The sequence below is a fragment of the Passer domesticus genome, chromosome 18 (genome assembly GCF_036417665.1).
Source record: "Passer domesticus isolate bPasDom1 chromosome 18, bPasDom1.hap1, whole genome shotgun sequence".
Classification (NCBI taxonomy): domain Eukaryota; kingdom Metazoa; phylum Chordata; class Aves; order Passeriformes; family Passeridae; genus Passer; species Passer domesticus.
Window position 1 is genome coordinate 8,483,947 of NC_087491.1, and position 17,431 is coordinate 8,501,377.

Below are 17,431 nucleotides of genomic sequence, written 5' to 3' on the forward strand. Positions count from 1 at the left end.
CTGTGGAACAGCTTTTCATCAGGGATACCTGGTTTTCCTCCCAGGATAGGCTTCTTGGTGCTCCAACACATGAAAACCTCCTTTCTTTTGGATGCAAACAAAGTGTTTCTGTGCAAGGGGAGAAAAAAATTGTCTGTTGTGCTTGGAACTATCTCCTTTTCATGTCTGTCAGAATTTCTGCATGTGCAGACATTTCACAGGTGGTGCAGGGTGTGTTGGTGATACTGAGCACACCCTGAGCTGTGAGAAGCCTCCCTCAGATTTGAATTCAGGAGTCTTAAAATCCTGCCCTGTGCCACAGCCACGAGAGGCAGCCCCACTTGATGGAAAGAATGTGAGTGCCTTGAAGTACATGAGAAGTGTGGTTTCCAACTGGAAGTTGGTGTGTTGGGTGTGTTGCTGAATGTTTCATATTCCTGTAGTACCTCCTAGCAGTGGGTCCTGATTTGTAGTTTGAAGGTTTGTAGTAGTTACATTTGGAAAAAAAAATGGAGATGCCAACTCAGGTAATTTATCCACAGTGATTGGAGCAATCTAAAGAAGAGCTGGAAATAAAATTATGGCATGTCTGTTCATATGATGAAGCAGAATAGTTAATTTTCCCTTATTTTATTCCCTATAAATACTTAATTTTCCCATATTTTCCCTTATTTATTTTCCCCTAAAATTAGTTTTTTCTTAAAACCCAGGCCCTGCTTGGGGGGTTGACAGTGTAAGCAGAAGTGACCCAAGCTATCAGTCAGGTCTTTCCAAAACAATAACCTGCTAATACTCCCAGTGACCTTGTGATGTCCTTTATAAACACTTGAGGTAGAATTAAAAAATGAAGGATCACATGGTCTGTGGAGTTTTTCCATTTTATATATGGTGTATTACATGGCTTAAAATCCTTTTGTGTTACCTCCTCAATGTTCTCTATTGTCCATGCAGTGCCCTTGCTTCATCCCCCTTGACTCCAGAGCTGCTGAAGATTTCTAGTTCTGATTCTTTCTATGAATGTTCCTCTACTTTGAGATTAATTTTAAAATGGGTTCTCCTGGCACCCTGGCTGCTGTATGTGTGGGAGGGAGGGATTAGGAGAACACAGCAGCTCTTTCACCATCTGAAAATCCCCTGGTCACGCTGGACGTGCAAAGACTGAGCTGAACCTAGCAAGGGAGGAATCAGGATGTGTGGCCTAACAAAAACCAGTTCATTGATTTTTGCTCTGGGTATTCCCACCTGATGGCAGTTCAAGCCAGAACCTTCCTTCTCTGATGTTCCAGGCTCACTATGTTTTAGTCTTTATTCTTGTAGTATCTGAATAGAACATCTCTCATTTGGCTGGGAAGGCAGAGGAGCTGGTGTATCGCTGGCATGAGACCTCACTATGGACTGGCAATCAATGAGAAACAGGAAAAGCTCCGAGTTAAATGACAGAGTTGTGCTATTTTCTGCCTGGAACTTCATGGAACAACCCCAGAATCAGGAGAGGCTTAGAGTGGAACTCCTTACTCCAGAAGGTTTCTCATCAAGCTGTGTTTTCTGGGATTGCTGTCTGTATTGCAGCACTGCTGCATATCTGGGCATCTGTCAGCTCTCTAGGAATTTGAGGCATTGCATTCCCTGATCCAGGCTGGAGTGCAGCCAGTTACTGGAGGCTGGATGAAGTACTTCCATTTCAGGTGGAAGCACATCTCCCAGCACAGAATAACTGTGGTGTGTTTGAGGGTCTCTGAATGATTGATGATCTCCATCTATAGCTGCTCCAGTTCTATATTCATATATTTATTTCTTTGGGATTTGTTTGTAGCTCTCTCAGTAGGAAAGGTTGGTAAGATTAAGCTGTTTATACAACTCGTCAATACAGATGGTTTACTCAGTATTTTGAGTTAAGGAGCAGCTTTGCTGGCCCCCTCATGATGCCAGCACTGTTATTTGTGTGAACATACACTGACGAGACTCTTGACATTCTTGAACTGGGTCACCACATGGTTGTGTGAGCACCAGTGCCAGAAAGAGGAAGATGGAAAGGTGGGACCAAGGCACTCTGTTGGATGGGGTTACTTGGCTGAAGACCCTCACTCTGTGCCAGCAGGATTTCTTCCCAGCTCATCTCAGTGTTTGTCTGTAGCACTTTCCTGCTTCCCGCCCTGCTGCTCCATTGTGCAACTTTTCAGAGCAGTCACAGGTATTTTAGTTTTGTGTTTGTTTGTTTAAATATTTGTGCACATCCTCGAGATCCTCTTCCCTCCCTGAGCAGTGAAGTGACTCAGCTGAGCCTGACAGGACAGAAGTGTCTGGCTCACCCTTTGGAGCAGGGTGGGATGGCTTGGAGGGTGCCAGTGCCTGTTACTCCTTGATACTGGGCACTCCTCCCTATTTTCTGTCTGGTATGTGGGCAGACAGAACCAGCTCAACCACATGTAACATATCTGCTCTGGGAATGGCTCTGATTGATGATGGGCAGGTAAAGAGGGAGTGAAGAGAAAGGAACTTTTGGGGTTACTGGAGATCAGTAGCACTGATTTCTTTTTTACACCTTCCTTTATCTTTCCACTTGTGCCTGGAAAGACAGAAACATGCAGAGGTATTGCACAGTCTTGTGCCATTTTCTAAATCTAAATTCAGATATGACAAACATGATTAAGCATACCAAAAAAACTAATTCTGAAAGAGCTGAGCTTAATAACTTTTGCCACTTATGAATTCAGCATCAGTCTTTTGCTTTGTCTTAATGGTGCAACCCCGAGACAATGTTTCCTAGCTTTTTCATAAAAATCCAAATTAAAATGCTTCTTTCAATGTGTTTTGATGTTTAGGAATTGGAAAAGAGTGTTCAGCCTTTGTTAGCACTTGAACTGCATCCATCTGTGCTCGGGGCTGCATGAGTAAATTAGAGACCCTTTTCCTGCATCCCTGCTCCAGTTGGACCAGGACAGAGGTGTATATATACATTTTGATTTTGCCTTTCCTCATGGTGAAGTGGCTTATTTCTATATGAAGTTTCTTCCTGTCGGCCCCAGCCTTCACAGGAAAAAAAATACTGGTCCTGCCTTTATGTCATAGTCCCAGCAGGACTCTTAAAACTTCTTATATTGTGTCCTGACAACAAAATAAAATGCTGAACTGTTTGGAGGGAACCATTGCTGCAGGCAGTTCTAATTAACTGGAAGCTTTTCCTTTCTGAGAACATATATTTACTTTCTTACACTGGGAATAATAAGCAATTAGTGCTAAGGAGCACCAGGCAGTTACCTGCACATCTAAGGGAGGCTGAGAATAGATCCTGAGGGTGGATAAGTAGAGTATTTCAAATCAAGTGACTGTAGATGGCTTTATATAGTGGGTTTATGCTTCTATAGATGCTTTTTTATTCCTATAGTTACAAAGGGTTTATACTACTTTCTCAAAATAATATGTATTCCCCTGTGGATGAATTAGTGACGTCTGGAATTCCTGAGCAGAAGGCACTGGAGTTTGGGGCTTTGGGTTGGGTTTTTGAGTTTTTTTCCTTTTTTTTTTTTTTAATTAATTAAAAAATATTTTTAAAACACACTTATTTCAGTGTCAAAATATCTGTATTTTATAAAAGTTTTTGCCCATTGATATTGATAGTGTTCAAAGGCACTAACTGTCTAGGATTATATCCCTAGAGAAAAATGATCTCTGCAATCAAATTTATCCTATTCTCTTGTGACTGTGTGAGTGTGTTACTTGCCATTTTCTGCATTTCAGTAAATTAGGATAATCTTTGCTGAATTCAGTGCTGAAAAAGCTTAGGTGAGTGAGTACAGAAATGATGTGTGGCCAGGAAGGGAACCTGCCCTGAAATAGCTGTGAAAATGTCAATACTGCTGCAAGACCTCCTTTGTGTGATCAGCTTCAAGGCAAATTGAATTTCTCCTCAGTTTGATGTATTATTTGTTTATTTGTGCATCATTATTTGCTCCACGTGGCTTTTATCCGTTTGCTTTTCAAGTCCTTTGGTGATCCCCACGCCTGTGGCAGCAGCAGGACACGTCCATAGATCCGTGCCCCAGCCTAAACTCTCCAGCTGGGAGAGAAAAAGCAGCACAACCCCTTTGCCTGGGTGGGGAGAGCCACAGGGAAAAAGGAGATCCAGCTGGTCCCATCGCTGGAATTCCACAGCTGATGCACAGAAGGTTTTCCACGCTGGCCAGGGCTCAGGGGCTCAGGACAGGTCGGTGTTCCTGCAGGGAATGGCGAGGTGAGGGCACGGATCGGGTTTGTGTTTGCAGCCAGCCCTGGATAAACCTCTCCTCCTCCATGTTCTCCTAATCCCCGCTGGGTCTCAAGCGGCAGTGGTTCAGTAATACTTGTTTTCTTTTCTTCTTCTCCCCTTCCACCCCCTCCTCATGTGTAATTTGATCTCCGAGGCCTGCTCTTCTGCTTTGGCAGATTTTTCAGCTCTTGAATGGAAGAAATTAACCACTTAGTTACTGCCAGGAGTAACCCCTGTTCTGGTCCCTCTGGCTCTTCCTGCGGACCTGCTCGGATTTACCCAAGAAAAGCCCACAAAGTCATCAGCTCTGAGCTCCCCCTTTAACCTCTTCTCTTACCTTTACTTTTTCATCTGCATTTCCTTCCCTTTTCATTTAAAAGAAACACAGAAATGCTCCCACTCATGATCTGAGTCAGTATTTGGCAAGGACGCTTCCCTAAAATTTGTTTGCTGGTCCTTTCCAAGCATGTATGTTTTCTGATTGCATCCTGGCTGCCTGTGATTCCTCCCTTCCCTGGGCTGGCAGAAAATACTGAACTTCTGCAGGATCCCTAAACTGATGGAATTCTACCTAATGCACAGGAACTTCCAGTCCCTGCTCCCTCTTTCGCAACCTTAATAAACTGCCTGGACAATGGAGTTCAGTCATTAATAGTCAATAGGAATTTATGCCATTTTTGTGTCTTTAAGGTACATTGCTATTTTTTTTTTTTCAGATCTGAAAAGTCCAAGAAGTTTCTTTGTTGTTTTTTTTTCCCCTTTGCCTGCAGATGTTTCATAAAGCGTTCAGTGGAAGAGGCCCAAAACTTTTTCAGTGATGGGTGATGAGCCCCTTTGGACTTGAATTTAACCTTGCAGGCTTCAAATGATAATACTCAAAGCAATTCCCTGCGGAGCTCATGACCCATCTTCTGTTTTTACATGAGTACAGTGAATACACGTCACCATTGCAGGAATTTAGTAGTACCTTCTGCCTTGTTACTACCTTAAAAAAATAAGGATTCTGCTCTGTTGCTTGAAAGGAATTTCAAATACTTGAACATTCCATCTCTGAAATCCCACCACTTCCCAGGCACCTCCTTCACTCATGAAAATTGCAAATAACAAACATCTGTTAAATCGAGGAGAAAAACCAACAAATGCACATGCTTTATTGCAAAATCCTTGGCTTTTCTGTTGATGTGTACAGTGGACTTTTTGTAACCTGGCTTTTCTTGGGGTTTTTTTTTGACGTTTCTACTGATCAGAGTGGGACTTATTAAGTCCAAGTACCAAAAGTGTTTAATATTTTCCTGTATGTGCAGTTACCCCTCTGTGCTCTTGCAGGACTATTCAGCTGTGCTGGATGGTGACTGAAGGAAGAAAAACACTCTTTGCCCTCAGGTGTTAACTTGCCTTTGTTTGTGGGGTTTTTTATTTTATTTACAATAATACCTATTGTGGAATGGTCAGAGTAGTAGCAAGAGGCTTTTGTTTTTAACATGCTGTTTTAACTAGCTGTTGTAAACATGTCAGCTGGATCTTGAGAAGAGCTTAAACAGGAAGGTAGAACAGTGGTCTGTAAAAATGTTTTGTGTGTGAATTGGAAAAGGAGAGACAGAGGTTTCTACATAAAAATCTGGAAGAGAGACACTGGCAGCACTGGTGGAGTGGTTCCAAGTTAGGGCAGTAGTGGAGAAAGGCTGGCATTTACACACATCTCTGGCACAAAGGTTCATCTGGGCAGAGTGGTAAAACCACTTGAGCCCTGCTTATCTGGGTTGCATTCCTAATGCCAGTGGTATTCCTAGAGCTCACCAAATGAGTGGTAGTTGTAGAGCCCTCAGTATCCTCGTAGCCTGGGCTTTCTTCTGTGGAAAATCTCACTTGGAGATCTTACCAGGCTGATGTGGAGCACATTCTGTGTGAAAACACCAGCAAGGACTTTTCTCACCCTCTCTTCATTACATGCAGATATTACAAATAAATCCCAAATGTCATTGCCTTTTTGTGTAGTGCTGTCATAGCCAAGGAAGTGAAGAACCTTGGAGTATCCTGGAAGACTTGTTTTCACTTGTCCTTTGCAGTAGCTACAAGGTGTCTGAACAGTCACTCGAGACTAAGAGGTGATCCACTCTGGAGACAGTTGTTTAAATCTGAGGTGGCTGGGTGTGGGATGTGCACTCACCTCTAACCCTGCCAACCTTGGGCTCGCTTTCTGCCATGCCTTCTTTGGCAAAAGGAGTTCCTCTACCATAACAAAGCTCTCATGACTCAACGTGCTCGACTCACTGGAGTTGTTGTGTTCACTGCAAACAGCTCTGCAAGACTCCACCAGAGTTTTTGTGCTTCACGTGCCAAGAAAAGTAGAGTTGAGTAGCCAGGATGTGAAAGCTGCTAGTCCTGTCTGTCTGATAGATAGCACTGTCTTCCCAAACGTTTGGCACTTTGTGTCTAAGAGTGGATAAAGTTGTTTAATAGTGGAGGATCTGAAAATCCAAAGGAAAGCTGGAACCTGTCAGAGCAGGACTAACCCCCAGGAAAACAGGCAGTGCTGCATCTGCTGTCGGATCAGAGCCCAGCTTTGTTACAGCTCCATCTGTAGCACATGCTGTGGTCATCCATGGATTTCAACATCAGCTTCTTTGATTATTTGTATATACACACATATTTTTTATCAGGTAATGGTGTTGGAATGTGTTATTCCACTATGTGGAAAAATGCCATCAGAAGAGAGCTGTGTAGCATGGGAGTGTTCTGTGGCATGGGCATGTTTTTAATCCTAAAGACAGTGACCTATGAATGTGCCAAATCACATATAATTGTACCACTTACTAAGAAAAATGCATCTCATAATTATGTGATCCTACATTTTGTTGCTCCAGAGACTAAAAAACTGTTTTACAGCTGGCACTGAGTTAGTCTTTATCATGGGGAAATTCTCATCTGCATTTATAGAAGAGAAAGATAAGGCACAGGTAACTAACTGTAAACAAGAATTTGCTCTTTTTCTGGCACACTTGTTTACTCCTTTGCTTTAACCACTAGTTTAAGATACTTCTATTTCAAATTACTTTTCCCATCCCAAATCAACTGAATGTGCCTATCAAAAAATGCCCAGACTTTGGGACTTGAAACTCTGTTAACATTCCATGTTTCAGAAGAGGATTTTAAAACAAAATTGAGCTCAGATTTTAAATGGGTGACAAACACTCAAGCTGTTTTTAACAGTATCGCAACAAAATTCACTCCAGCTGCTAACATGTGAGATCATGCCAAAACTCACTTTCTGTTCATGGAGTCCAGTCCTTTTGCTGCTGCTGTCATGTGTGTGTGTGTGTGATCATTCTCTTTTGGATAAAAATCTGTCCTCAAATTCTGGGTAGCATTAGGAATGTAAAGAATAAATATCTGTCTGCTAGAAGCAGCTCAAACACAAAGGCCGTTGGCTAAATAGGTTTATGCTCTTGTAGGAGCATGAACAATAAAGGCTAATGGATACTGGATTGCATTAATGAGAGCAGAGCCAGCAGGTCGAGGGAAGTGATTATTTCCCTCTTTTTGGCTCTTGTGAAGCCACATCTGGAGCTCCTTCCCCTGTAGCAGATGCAGAGACCCTGGAGGGAGCCTGGCGGGGCTGAAGCCAGCACTGCCCCCCAGGACTGAGGGAAAGAGGGGTGGAAGGGGTCCCAGAGCTTTCATAACCACCCCACTGGTGGCTGGGAGGACTCTCCTCAGAGCTGCACAGCAAAAGGGGGAGAAGCCACACTTAAAACTTGCAACGAGGCAAAGCTGGGTAGGTTTGAGAGTATGAAAAGTGTTTAACTGCCCAGCAGACCCGGTTAAAGTTTAGCTGCAAAGAGCCTGGAAAATCCTGATGGTGGGAGATAGCCTCCCTCTGAGCAGGAGCTGGAACTGAGACCTTCTGAGCCTGCTCCCCACCAAATTGTTTTGCCATTCTGCAGCAGAGAGCCTGGGTTGAAGGCTGCATCAGTCACTGCAGTCCAGAAATCTGCACACGTTTCATGACTGATCTTGTTTAAGATGTGTATGACAAACAAATGTGAGAGGGATTTATAGCTGACAGCAGTAAGAGTGGCAGAGGTTGTGTGACACTACCAGTATGGCTTTTATTTCTGTATCACCAGTTAATTTCATGGCATTCAGGAATGGCAGAGGGTATTTGCTCAAAGTATTTACAGCCCAGTTTGCCACGACACAAAAGAGGAAATGTTGAAGGATGATGTTTGTAGCACAGGGACCACACAAGCATGTCTGCCTGGAAGCATAAAGGGAATTAATTTGTTTATCTACAGAGGAAGTTATCCCGGATAGCTCTTTGTGTTTAACTCCCCAAGTGGATGTGTTTCTCCTACAGTGAGGTTCTTCTGCAAGCGGGTTAATTTAATTTGAGATGAGGCATTCTTCTTCAGGAATAAGAACCCCAGGAGTTCATCAGAAATGTAATCCGCATTAATTCTGCCGGCACTCATTGTATTAACCTTAATTGTAATGGCTGGGTGGTGTTCGTGGGGGGCAGCCTTTGTACTGCAGGGAATGCTTTGGGGATTCTGAGTTCCTACAGCTGCAGGAGAAGTGGGATAGGGATGGGATGCTCATCTCATGGAAAAGAAGTTGCATGCAGGATGTTTGATCTGCTCTTAAAACTTCATTTCATCCTGGTTCCCTAAACATGACACTGGGATGAAACATGTGAGGACTGAGTTCCTCCTGTGATTTATGTAACCTTTCTCCTCCAAATCTGTGTTTAACTCCTCTTTTTTTTCCTGTTTTTTTTTTTTTTTCTCTCCCCCAGTGCAGTTGCACACAAGTTCCCTATTAGGCAGGCAAGGAACAAGTAGATAGGTGTTGGTTTCTCTTAAACTCTGGTGCTTCCATAAAATAGAAATTCTCCAGAAGTGGAGAAAGGATGGGATAGAGTGGGGAGAACTGTATTGTTGTTTTCCCAGCGTCCATGCAGGCTGCCAGCAGTGGGGATGGGAGCCTCAGCTCTTTGCTGAACTGTCTGAATTGAGGAAAAGTTAAACTGCTTTCTAGTTTTATTAAATGGGAATATTCGTGTTCATGTTTTCTGAGAAAAAGGTGAAAGCACTGTGAACATCACACTGTCTTTACTGTTATTTCTTTGCTAGAAATGGGACTTGTGTTAAAAAAAAGGCAAATGCTCTTATTGCAGTTCAGTATGGGTTGAGAGATCAAGATTTTTTTTCCCAGATGTCTTTCATGTTTTTACCCCATGGATCAGAAGACTAGGGCAAAGTGATGCTGTAAAATAATGTTTAAAGAGTGAGCAATGTTTGCTGTTTCGGAGGCACAGACCTCAGATGCTGGAAGCATGCAGAGTTCCCCCTAAAGTATTCAATGTTTGAAAACGTTGGAGGGCAAAAGAGCACAAGCACTAGTCAGAAACCTTGCCAAAATAAACTGTCAGATGTGAAAGCAAGTTTTCAGGGACAAAAATGAAGATTTGCTGCTCTGTTGACTCTGTGTGTGACACACCAAGGGCTGCACTCATTGTGGGATGCTTTGTGCTGGGATCAGCTTCCCAGGCCGATTTCCCCAAGCTCTGTTTTCCACCCCCAATAAACGCTGCACCTCTTGCTCCAAGCAGCAAAAGCACCCCAAAGTTTGGGAGGTGAAGAGGGATTTTTGAGTGGAAATAATGCAGTTGTATACATACCCAATATGCTATCTCCTTTAGAGAGATAGGTAGGTAGATAGACTATATACATATATGTAACACAAAAATGATGTTTGTTTAAATGGGACACACAGAATACTGCCAGAAAACAATCTATAAAAAATGCATAAGCAGAGAGCATTAATCGGTGTGTAGCCTTGAGAAACATGCAGGCAAAATGAACAGCAGGTAGTGTGAGAGTGAAAACTTCTGGGCCCTCGTGCCGGAGGAGCAGCAGTAACCGCATCAGCCGAAACCCGAATCCCTGTGCCTGTAATAGACTCTAAGGCAGGATCCCTGGGCAGGAGCTGCAGCTCCCCCGCTGTTTTTGTGCCGGGTTACAAATGGGCATCGCTCTCGGCTGGCCTCTGGCCGCGGTGCTCGAGCAGCCCCTTCACGGGCTGTGAAAGGACGCGCTTCGCAGCCTTAGCCGGGGAGCCGGGCGGCTCGGCCGCGCACGCAGCGCCAGCATCCCGCCTTTCCTCCGCTTTCCCAAACCTGTTGGTTCCCCCCTCGGCCTCCTCGGCGCTGGGAGAGGCGCAGGCAGGAGGAGGTTAAGGAGCGAGGGCGTTGCTGGATGCCTGATGTCATGGAGGCCGGCGGCGGCGGAGTGAGGGGCCCTTTGTTGGCAGCCGAGCCCCAGCAGCGCCCGGCGGCTGCCGCGCACGGCCGGCACCGCTGACTCTGCCCAACTTAGTTGGCTCCGCTTTTTTTTTTCCTCCTTACTGCTTTTATTCTTTTTTTTTTTTTCTTTTATTCCTCCCCACCCCCATCGCCCGCCTCCCTTCCTCTCTCTCCCGCCAAAAGAGTTGGGAAGGAGGGAAGATGGCTGGAGTGAACTCCCCGGGAGAGGAGGTGCGGGGCCCCTGCATTTTCCGCCTCTCGGGCTCGCCCTTGTAATGCTGTTCGGAGCGCTGGATTTCGTCGAATTTTCCTGGATGTTTTGTTTTAGGCTTCTCCTGGATATGTTGTTTTAGACTTTTTTGCGACTTTCACCGGCTCTTTTTAGACTTTTTCTTTTAAAGACTTCTAACGGATAATTCCACATAGAAAAGAAGCTGAAGGAAGGGGGAGGAAGGGAACACAGACAGCCGAAGCCAAACTCTAACAAATGAAAATGTTGGAGATTTGCTTGAAATTGGTGGGTTGCAAATCGAAGAAGGGGCTTTCCTCCTCCTCCAGCTGCTACCTGGAAGGTGAGTACCCACGGGGACCGGGGCTGGGACGTGCTCCCGGGGGCACATCCCGATCCCACCGTCCCGGACACGATTTATCCCTGGATTTCACGCTGGGGCCAGGTTTGGGGGGATGTTTGGAGCTGGCCCCGTTCGGGCTGGGCTTTCCCGTGCGGGGGTGAGGAAGCGAGCGGTGTCGGCGGCGTGCGGACCCAGGTGCCTTTCATTAATGCAGTTACAGAGGCAGCGCGGCTCTACCATTTATGGTTGTAAAATGTCAAGTGATCTTATTGCCGAGCTCATAAACAAATCCCTATCTTCAGGCCTCGGCTTTATTTATTTCTTTTTTTTTCGGGGGGGGCAGGGGGGAATCTTCCTTATTTTGGACGTGAAAAACCCAACGCCATACTCAAGAAGAAAATTTAGATGAGTCCATCAGTAAAATATTTTCAGCATGTGTTAATACGTAACGCCTTGGTCAATTTTGGTTATCCCCCTTCTTAGTGTGCTTTCCACAGGCATTCGTTTAACCAAATTTTCTTGCATGCTTGCTTTTAAAAAGTGGTTTTTGAGTAACACCCGTGGTTACTTGCAGACAGTGAGATGTTAAACATATGGACTCAACTGGTTTGGATGGAAAGCTTGGGCGACAGAGGCACCGCGCTGGGCAGGGGGGACTTTGGGCTGAGGTCTTGCTTGGGGTGACCTCAAGCAAGATTTTCACCCTGCCTGGAACAGCCTTGTGGTCCCTCCGTTCAGCCTCTTCACTGCTCGCCCAGCGCTGTGTCCATCCCACAGGTCCAGGCTCCTTCAACTTCTTTTGTGTTGCTGGATGTTGTTTCAGTAAAAATAATCCTCCTGCCAGGAGGACCGTGCTAACTCATCAAATCAGAGGCACGGAAGGCAGCAGCTGATTTCCAGGGGCCTATCGCAAGTCGCTGTTGCTCAACTCTCAAATATTCAGTGCAGAAACGGCCCTCGGAAATCCATGGGTTAGGAATCTCAAAATCTACAAATGGCTGCTCGTGGCAAACTCACTTGAAGAAGTTTTGGATCAAGAGTCTGTGTTTATTGGATACATTCAGTGACTCTGAGGAATTTTCTGTTCTCTAAAATCAAAGAACAGTGTCCAGAGGACTTTTTCTGCTTATTTAAAGTTTCAGAAACCAAATGGTGGGCAGATGCATGAATAATTTTGATGTTTTTATGTGACTGAATTCTTCTGCGATCTTTTAAGTATACAAAGCCTCTGTGTACCCTGCCTCTGGTATTGCTCAGGGTGTGTGTGGAGAAGGAGCCCCAAGCTGTGCTGGGCCTCCTGTCTGTGCTGCTGGATCTTTCAACACAGCCCTGGGAGAGCAGGCAGAGCATCTGGGGCCTCATTTCCCTCTGCAGAAATGAATGCTGAAGGATGATGTTACAAGGGTGTTGCCCTGACTCTTTCTGCAAGTTTTCTCTTTTGTGTTCTTTACAACCACTCCCCCCCTCCCCAATTTGCAATGCAGTTTCATAATAGGATTAGAGCATAGTTTGACTTGGCTGTATAGGCAGTATGAGTTAAGAATGTTGGACACAATTAATTTTGTAGTATTTCCACTTTCTGCTTCCCTGAGACTGTGATTGTGTATTTGTTTTTTGTGAAAATGGGAAATGCGTGTTGAAACGACTTTTACTCATCTCAAGGTAGCTCAGTCTCACTTCTCACCTCAGCATGGGGCAAACCCAAAGGCAGTGTCAGAGCTGATGTTAAAGGTGTACAAATGTGGCAACTGCAACCTTAATGTGGCATTCGGGGCATAGACAACCCAGAACCCCCATAATTGATTGGGGAACTCCTGGAGAGCAGGGTGAGATTCTCATCTGAGGAAAAAGAAGTTTAAAAAAGCAGGATTTTCTGTTACTCCTTTCTAAAGCTGAATCTTCCCGCGCAACTTTCTTATAAACATTACTATGAGGTTGAAATCGTTGTTGAGGACTCCTCCAAAAGAACGGTGGTGGCTTGTCCCAAACTCCTGAATTCCAAGAGCACAAGTGAAATCCATTTCCTTGTGTTGCCCTTAAGAATGTAACAAGTTTTTACATATGGATTTGTTATTTTAAGCTTGGCAGATCATGAGAAGGGGACAGGGTTGTGTCAAGGGTCAGAAACTCTGGATCATTGCTCCTGGATCCCTGTGAACAGCCTGTGATGACCAGTCCATTTCCATGCACATGCCTCAGCCTCAGAAAGAATTAATGATATGATGGTGATATAATTGGAGGATTTAACTCTGCTATTATTTTAGTTGTGTGGAAAGCTGAAGGTTTGTTTACTGTAATAGATTTGGAAACCTTAAACATAAGTGCTTAAAGACTGAAAGGTCCGTTAGGTGCTTGGAAAACCAGTTGCAGCCAGGAGGATAGATGAAATTTGACTTAATTCCTTATTTTTGTATGCATATGTTAACAGAAATAATTTGGTTCTTGGTTAATGAATAGCATGGGATGTAACAAAATCAAGTCCATTTGTTGTGTTTTCAAACACACTTTTGGAGAATATGGTGCTGAGTTTGGATTTGCTGTAAGGCTGGTTTGGTGTCAGGCGTGTGTGTAGGTGTACGTGTCCTTTGACCAAGTAATCAGAAATGTGGTTTTCTTTTCATGGTGGTCCCTTCTGAAAAGCTTTTATGCTCTGTTAGTTTGCAGGAACGAGGGTTGTTTGGAGATGCTCTGTGTGTGGTGTGGAGGGCTGGCAGGTGCTGTGGCCCATGGCCGTGTGCTGCTGTGCAAGGCCAGACTGTCCTGCTCCCTGGAAAAGCTGAAATCTTCTCTTAACTGGATCAAAAATAAGTTCAAGCTGGTTCTAACAATGACTGAGTTTTCATATTGATGTTTGAGCTGGGCATTTCTTTGCCCTCATTTCTATTCCCACTAGTAAATATTATTTTAAAATGTGACAGATTTGAATTTGTCTCATCTGCTTTCTCCTGTCTGCCTTTGCCAAAGTGAATAATTCCTCACCCACTTCACACCAAGAAAGGGTAAAGAGTAGAAGGGAAGAGGCACAGCGAGTACTGCTGCCAATCTGATCAGGAAAACAGAATGTGTCCATGTCCCAAATAGGGGCTGGAGTAGTCTTGCTGCCTTTTTGGGCTTGGCTGTACCACTGAAAGGCAGAAGCCTTGTTGCCTTGTTTAAAACCTGTCAGCATTCTCTGTGAAGTTGGAAAAAAAAAAAAAAAAAACCATTTTGGGGACACTAGTAAAATCCTTTTGTTTTCTAACTGAAAAGACTCCTGTCCAGCTAGCTGTCAGACTGACTCTTCTTTTTTCTTTTTTTTTTTTTTCCCTCTCTCTTCCTATTTTATTCCTTTTAGCATGTCTTGTTACATCTAGAGTAGACAAGCCTGGGGAGGAGTAGCAGCCTGTACCCATTGCCCTGTTCCTGGAGAAGGAATTTTTAATGCATTTGGGCACGTATTAAGCCAGTCCTAAACTGGCAGCACAGTGACTCGTCTGCCCCAGTGTCCCTGGGATCAGCAGGCAGGGCTTTGGTCACCCTGCTGGGGAGAGCAAATGCGTTAACCTGGAGTTGCTGCCTCCCTTCTGTGTCTCCTCTCTTCCCTGGCTGTTTTCTGCTCCTCACCTCATGGCCTCTCATCTACCACCACTCGGTAGAGTTCTTGCTGTTATCCACATTTCTGGCTTAGTAGTGGCTTCTTTGTTATGTGGTTCTTATTTGTTCAAAAATCTGGTTGATGGTGCTTGCTACAGTTTCCCATGGGATGTGGTGAGGGAAAGGATTGTCATTTCACAGGAAAAGTTGTAACTGGTTTGAGACCTAAAACTGATCATCCACAGACATGTCAGTCCTTCCCTGAGCAGTGTGTGGGGCTGCTTAGTAAAACAAGGGAATAAAACAGTAAATCTTGATGAGTCTTGCTTGGTGCTTTCCCTGCCCAGGGCTCTGAATCAGGCAGACTTTCCTGCTTCTGTTCCTTCAGGAAGGAAACAAAACCAAAAGCTATAAAAGTGAAGTTGTCAGAAATACTGAAGTGTCATTGAAGTTCACTTGAATCTAGTGACTCTTTCCTCTTCTTCTCCCAGACGTTATTGTCTCAGGTCAGGCAGAACTCAGTGGCAGATTTGGGAGGAAAGTTCAGATTTCTGCCATACCCACTGTTCCACTCCATCCATCTACAGCCGTGATTAGCTGGCTGGAGAAAAATGATGTTTGCCATGTCACTAAGGGGTTATAAATGGAAAAAAACTCAGTAATGAGTTCAGGCAGAACCTACAAGTCTGTGTAAGAGTGAACTTGATGAAAAACCCAACAGAACAACCCACAAACAAACCAACAAACAAAAAATCACATTAAAAGCCCCGAAATTATGGAATCATCTCTTGGAAGAGTGGCCCAGCTCAGGGGAGTGGGGCTGGATCAGTTTCTGCACTGCTTCATCTCTGTGTCTAAATACACAATGTTTAAAAAGTGGTATTTATCTTCATGCTCTCTCTAAGAAGGTGAAGTTTCCAAATATCAGCCAAGAGCAGGAAAACCAGCAATTGCCATTGTTGCAGAGGGTCTGTGGCCTGGGCTGTGCAGTGGTAACAGGAGAGGCTGAGCCTGATCTCACTCAAGGGATGAGTCTGAAATAAAACATGAATCCCTCCTTCTTTTTGGAAAGATCTGCTTTACAGGTTCTTTAATTTTATATTTAAATCCATATTCCATCAGGCATAGGGAATCTGTGAGGGCCACTAAGGAAGAATACTGAGACAGAGAGACAGCTGCTCTATCATATGTGCTCAGAGTGGGAAACATTTGGAAGTATTAAATCTGCATTGCTCTTCTGCCATTTATCATAATTTCTTCCAGGGGAAAAGGAGAGTAGAGGGAATGTAGGGAAAGGAGAAGGCTTAGGTACCATGTGCTGTGCCTCCAAAGAGATTTCTAGATGTGTTCTTCACTCCCTGGCTCTACAAACCTTGTGGAAAAAATGCCAGCACAGTTTGTAAGCCCACAGGATGTTTGTTTTGTAGGGAGACAGGAGGTCTCCTCCTTCCCTCGGGACTGCCTCACAGTCAGCTCTGGAGGAGCCAAGTGGAATTCTGTGCTCCTGCCTGTTTTCCAGCCCTTCCCTTACATTGTGGAGGAAATCTACTTGCGTTGATCTAGACCAGAATTGTTCGTATCTGAGACGTTCTCACACAGCCCCTAACCATGATTCATGGCTTTGTATGGGTAGGAGATAGTTACACTTACGAAACCTTTTAGTGTGCAAGCATAAATACCTTCTGGGAAGAACTTAATTTAGGGGGGAAATGATGACATTCTTATGGCTAATGCCTCAAAATGCAAGCTGCTGTTGTCTTATTTCAAAGTCTGCATCACTTTAATTAAGAGCCATCATTTAGTTGATGTTAGTGGAGAACTGAATTACAGTGCTGCTTTAGGACTCCTATCAGGAACCCAGGTGTTATCCAGAGCAGAGTAATAAATTGCAGCCTTGCTGGGATGCAGCACAAGACAAAGTGGATGTGTGGAAGGAACGACAGCCCGGCGATAACAGATTGAATTACGCTCGCTTCCTGCCCCATCACCGTGCCAGGATGGCCTCCTGTAGGTACAGCAGCCAGGCTGATTTATTAGGGGGAACCTGGCCCACTGAAAATCTCAGCAGTGCTGTAAAATTGTAGTTAAAACCAGCAGTAGGAGGTGAAGAAGCTGTGTGTTGAAAAAGACTCTCAATATGTAGGAACAGCAACGTCTAATTCCTGCTCTGAAGGACTGGAGTGTCTGGGCAGATTTGCTGGAGGATGGCTCAGAGGGATGAGCGCTGCTGACAGCCGGCTGTACGTGGCTCCCAGATGGACATGTCCTGTCTGCTTCTCTCGCTTCATGGTTTTGTGTCCTCAGTCTGCTGACAGGCTCCTCTTGGGGCCCAGGCCTTTAAAAGTGTGTTTTGTCACGGTCTATCAAGCTTCTGCTACACTCGGGTCACCACCATTCTGCTCTTTCCTTTACGCTCTTCTCTGTGTTGACTCAGGGCCTCATCCTCCCTTTCTGGACACTCTTCAGGCTTCATTCACCACCTTCCCCACCCCAGTTCTTAACTCGGGGTTCCAACCTCTGGAAAAACCAGCCCCACTCAGCCCAAGAGTTGTCTGGCATGTCCCCATCATGCTCTCCTGCTCAGCACATTCCCACACAGCCCACACCTCTGTTGGGGTGCCTGTGGCTGCGCAGGAGGGATGGACTGGGAGAGACAGAGGGTGTGAGCATCCCCCGATTTTACTGGGAGACCGGTGTGGTTTTCCAGCTTAGCAAATTCTCGTGTGTGTGTTTACCAGCCCTTGCTGCAGGTCCTTG

General features: G+C 44.8%; 1 protein-coding gene across 3 annotated transcripts in view; it reads left to right on the forward strand.

The window, feature by feature from the left end:
* ABL1 (ABL proto-oncogene 1, non-receptor tyrosine kinase) overlaps positions 1–17,431 on the forward strand; it is a 77,832-nt gene that overhangs the window by 35,060 nt on the left and 25,341 nt on the right. The window contains exon 1 of one of the 3 annotated variants that reach the window (XM_064393282.1): positions 10,563–11,101. The exons of the other annotated variants lie outside the window; for them this stretch is intronic. Within the exon in view, the coding sequence (XP_064249352.1) occupies positions 11,017–11,101 (85 nt within the window). The 5' untranslated portion in view covers positions 10,563–11,016. Of the gene's footprint in view, positions 1–10,562; positions 11,102–17,431 lie in introns of those variants that run through there. 3 annotated transcript variants of the gene reach the window in all.